This window comes from Episyrphus balteatus, chromosome 1 (genome assembly GCF_945859705.1).
Source record: "Episyrphus balteatus chromosome 1, idEpiBalt1.1, whole genome shotgun sequence".
Classification (NCBI taxonomy): Eukaryota; Metazoa; Arthropoda; class Insecta; order Diptera; family Syrphidae; genus Episyrphus; species Episyrphus balteatus.
Window position 1 is genome coordinate 5,729,254 of NC_079134.1, and position 4,710 is coordinate 5,733,963.

A 4,710-nucleotide genomic window follows, 5' to 3' on the forward strand; every position below is an offset into this window, starting at 1 on the left:
TTATATTATTCCATTTTACACACTATGCACTCCTCCACTTTTGACTTGGTAGATTATCAGCAACGAACACACGCAACTTCTTGAAAAGCTTGATTTCAAATACGTGCCCTCGTCCAATGCCAGCAATATCCAATGTTACAATTTCAATTATTACTTTGCCACTAGCAACTGGTTAGGATGATCAAGCTACATAATACTTGCGATTCTCCTGTGCAGCCATATGCAGCGCAGTTGTTGTATCATAGGCAATGCTATAGGCTTCGAGATGTAACTGCGACCAAGACGTAGGAAAAACTATTTTGGCCACATGGAGGTGATTTCCGGTTTGGGATTTTCATTTTTCTTTGCAAACAAATAAAACTGAAAGCGATTTACCAAAAAAAAAGACTTGGTCAATGGAATTCAGTCAGTGTTTGGATGTTGACTTGTTAAGTGGATAAAAGAAATCCTGGTGCAATGGGAATAAGGTGATTATTATATTCAATTATTTAAAAATTGATATAAACACATAAAAGGAATTTCTCCCACAAGGTTGGTTATTCTGGCGGTAATGGGACTAGGAGCCATGTATATGATGCATCTTTTGGCTCAGGACTATGATCGAATACGTCGACCAATAAAAGCAATTCAACGAGCACTTCGAGGAAAACGTGACGTAATGGATACCTACGAAAGTAATGAGGTTGTTGACATCAATGTTAATTGGAAGGGGATATTAGATCAAGATCCTTTAAGCTGCTTGCAGTCATTAATTTGTCAAATAGTGTCAGGAGCACAATCAAACGATACGGAAGCAGAAACTTTTATGGAGTTTATAAAATTAACATATCATAGTGCTCCTGCAGCTGTGAGATCAGCATATGCAAAAGGATTAGCATATCGGGGTGTTACTGAAGGTTGCTATGCAGAATATCCGTTTTGTTTTTACTCAGCTAAGATGATGTTAAGAATTTTAAGATGGCTTGCATAGCAAGGTACTTAATAAAGTCACATACAATAATAAACATATTTTTAATAACAATAGTTCATTAATCAGTCGTTCTATATTAGAATTTTGTTCAATGCGAAATATAAGAATACAAAAATCAATAAATTAAATAGGTGATGTGTTTTATTAAATTGTTTCTAATTTTTTAACTGTTTAAACTTTGAGATTAGAAGTGTTTTTTCTGACGTCAGGAGCGAGTCTTTCTAATCAGTGACTGTGGACATCAGATAATGCATCTAATTGTCACATCCGCATCTGTTCATTACAACGCAACCGACAACACGGTGCAAACCAAACGTTAAAATCCACTTTGTGTGGTGAAGTCTTCAAGCTAGCCAAAAAGGTTTTGAGCTCAAATTGTAGAATATTTATTTATTATTTTTTATTAAAAAAACAAGTAGTATAGAAGACTTTTTATTTTTTACAATTTTAGTTTTTGCTGAAAGATATAAATTTTGTAGATATTATCTGTTTAAGATTTTATATAGAAAAAAATGTTACGCATACACCACAGTGACCCGTAAAAGCTCACTTATATGAAATTAGTTTTCAAGACATAGATAAATCCAATATAGAGTTGAAAACTCTAGAAAAAAAAACTAATAAAAAAACAATATTTCCGGGCATATTTTTTGTTGAAACAAAGAATTTTGCTTAATATACAAGCAATTGACAGTTTTTGGATCTTGAAGAGGTATTTTTTCTTATTTTCTTATGTGGAACTGTGTTCTCGATGTGGAGAAATCATAACTCTTCCAACAATATGCCTGTTGGTTCGCAAAAAGTACAAATATTGTAATAGCTTTATACTTTTTTAACACAGTCTGACCTCCTAACTGATTTTTCGACTGCATTATTTTCGACTACACGAAATAAGGTTTTTACTTTTTAGAAGTAAAGTTGGTGGTAACACACACAAGTTGTTGTTGTTCATTCAAAACCTTCAATGTAAAGTTAAAATTATATTTTTATTCAAATAAACAACAAAATCAAGTTAGCAACTTTTTCTTAATCATTGAAATCTATTCTTGTGTAAAAATTATTGTTACTTTTACTTTAAAATCAAATTTAATATTTATTGATCAAATGGCTACTACAAATTTCAACAAAATCGTTCGCGGTGGTAATTTAAATTTTAAGGTACATATTTTCATAATTCATACGTAAACTTATATTTTTTTCAAATTTTGAAGCCTAAATTACTTTTTTCAGCCTTGGATTGCAGCAAAAAATACAACCGAAATTGTAAATGGCTATGTACAAAAATTTTATAAGCAAACTCCGGATAACTTCAAAAATGGTACTAAGACAAAATACATACTGCTTATCCTTTAAAATATAATAATTTTTTGTTTTAAGATTTGAAAAAACCTAGACCAATGGCTGCTTCAAAGATTCAAAATGAATTCCCATTACGAAAGTTTGTTCCAGAAAAGTTTACTATACCCATTATATCAAATAAGCCGACTTCAAAACTGCGATCGAATGGCTATCGTTCTCCACCAATGACAGTAAAGAATAGTTTTATTGCACCACCGAAAAAGCTCCTCAAGACACCTAATTTCAAAATCTATGCAAGACGCAGATATGCTTCTAGTATTTCCAGTTCAAAATCTAGCTTTATTCGGAATAAAGTAAACAGCAATGACGAATACCGAAAAAAGATATATTCACCTGCTCAGGAATTTCATTATCCAACACCTCGAGGAACTAAAGATCTTTTAAACACAAAATACACTGAAACTTCTAAAAAACTTTTTAATGAAACGTATAATCGAACCAAAACATCTGAAGTATCGAAAGCAATTTGCAAGAATTTGATGTCGATTGATGAGCTGCTAAAGAAAAAGCTTTGTATTGTTAAACAAAAGCCTGCCATTGTTGAACCCCTTGAGATACCTAAAGAAAATGTGCTAAAGTTGTCTTTCAAAGATTGCAATCATCCATCCATAGAACATTTTAAAAAGCTAACAGCTATACCTTATATTAAAAAACCCGAAAAATGGAGCAATCGAAGTTCTAATTTAGTACTTTCATCTTTTGAGCTAATGCCTGTAAAACGAAATCAATTCACAGGAAAAGTCACTAAATTGCGACCAACGCCAAGGAAAACACAAACAAAACTTCAATCATTACAAGGTTCTAGCCATTTTAATCGATTCATCTCAAAAGAAGCAACCAACAAAGAAAATAACTTAGATCAATCGCCAAGTATCATCAATCATCAAAATATAGTTGCCTCACCAAGGCCTTTTGGTGAAGTGTATTTTAGACCAAATACAACTACGATTTCGAAAGAAATTTGTAATGATCTGATGGCCATTGACGATGTGCTCAAGAAAAAGATTTGTGTTGTTAAAAAACCTCCCATCGTTGAGCCACCTGAGACTCCGAAAAAAAATGTTGTCAAGTTATCTTTTAATGGCTGGAATCATAAATCCATTGAACACTACAACAAACAAATAGCTACACCTGTTGTTAAGAAGCCAGAATTTGGTAAAGAGGGAACTCCAAATTCAGGGCTTTCATCTTTTCGATTAATGTCTTTAAAACAAAAACCATTCACGGGAAAAGTCTCTAAATCAAGTGTAACTCCAAGAAAAGCAAGACTCCAGAAATTAGATTCTTTTCATTTTAAAGGATCAAAAGTAAAATTTGGTTCCGCTTTAAAAAATGAAAGTAACATACATAAACCGTTTAGTTTTGGCTCTCATGGCATAGGCAAGTCTAAATTCAAAAGTTTACAGTTGGCTCCAAGTTTGGAGTTTGGTAAATCAGAGCAAAAGTTTTACGACCCACAAGGAGCAATGGAATTCCTATGTTTGTCTCAAGCTCAACGGGGTTTACGCAGCGGAAATCAGGGTAGCCTTCTAGGGAATCTAAGATTTTGAATTTAAAATTTTGTTAAAAATAAATGTAAACGTAATAAAACCGAGACATAATAACTGCGTATATGTTATAGATTACACTATATAGTTTACAGTTTTTTGGACACCAAGTGCCGTTATACTTTTCGAATAGATTTTAACCCATAAAACTCGAAAATCCTAACTTATAAAATGTTTTTGGATAGGTTTTCGCGATATGATTTTTCAAAGTTTTTTGTCATGATTTATCGAAGCAATCTGAACAGAAGAACCGGCACCTGAAAGCTGAATAAATATGCAAGAGACACAAGAATATTTTGTATGGGTCACTTCAGAAGTTAAGTCCAATGAATCAAATTATTTAAAATAATCGATTTCTTAAAGGACATTTTTGACAACAAACATTTTTTTTAAATTAAAAAAAATAAAATATAGGTAGTATATAATAGGTGTGTTTTTTTGTTTATCTACATAGATTTTGTGCAAAAAAAACGACATCAGGATTTTTGAAATCCGTCCAAGTGTTTGGCACCACTGAACATACACTTTGGCAGGTGTCTGTCAAAAATGTGCCATGCTCATGTTTTTTTTTAACTCCGTATAGTGGTAAGGCCATTACATCCATGATGGATTCAAACAAAAATTTTTTGCACAAAAAACCAAAACCATTCATATTGCATCCATGTTGGATTCAGAAAATTTTTTTTAACAAAAATCGAAGATCATTTGTATATCTTAACCCGAGGCTGAACCACGTTCTTACAACTGGCATGGCCATAATAGTTTCTATGGCCAGAACTGAACGAAATTGAAATGGGAAATGCAGATGCCAGCTTTACAAAAAGGCTAAATTGG

The 4,710-nt window shown here is 32.5% G+C and overlaps 2 protein-coding genes across 2 annotated transcripts; both read left to right on the plus strand.

Annotated features, from left to right (window-relative positions):
• Positions 1-310: 310 nt before the first annotated feature.
• Positions 311-1,290, plus strand: LOC129906620 (uncharacterized). Its single transcript, XM_055982435.1, is given in 4 exon segments — positions 311-467; positions 532-958; positions 960-974; positions 1,180-1,290. Coding segments are annotated over 4 exon segments (564 nt in total). The 5' UTR covers positions 311-456.
• Positions 1,291-1,988: 698 nt separating this feature from the next.
• LOC129905710 (uncharacterized) lies at positions 1,989-3,940 on the plus strand. Its single transcript, XM_055981250.1, has 3 exons — positions 1,989-2,128; positions 2,201-2,288; positions 2,348-3,940. The coding sequence occupies exons 1-3, from the start codon at positions 2,075-2,077 to the stop codon at positions 3,877-3,879; spliced, it is 1,674 nt and encodes a 557-aa protein (XP_055837225.1). The 5' UTR covers positions 1,989-2,074; the 3' UTR covers positions 3,880-3,940.
• The last annotated feature ends 770 nt before the right edge of the window (positions 3,941-4,710 follow it).

Excerpts from the sequence above, each read along its gene's own strand:
- LOC129905710 (XM_055981250.1), top strand. The coding sequence starts at position 2,075 with ATGGCTACTACAAATTTCAACAAAATCGTTCGCGGTGGTAATTTAAAT. Across the intron at positions 2,129-2,200 it reads GTGGTAATTTAAATTTTAAG|CCTTGGATTGCAGCAAAAAA; the intron begins GTACATATTTTC and ends TACTTTTTTCAG. Across the intron at positions 2,289-2,347 it reads TCCGGATAACTTCAAAAATG|ATTTGAAAAAACCTAGACCA; the intron begins GTACTAAGACAA and ends TTTTGTTTTAAG.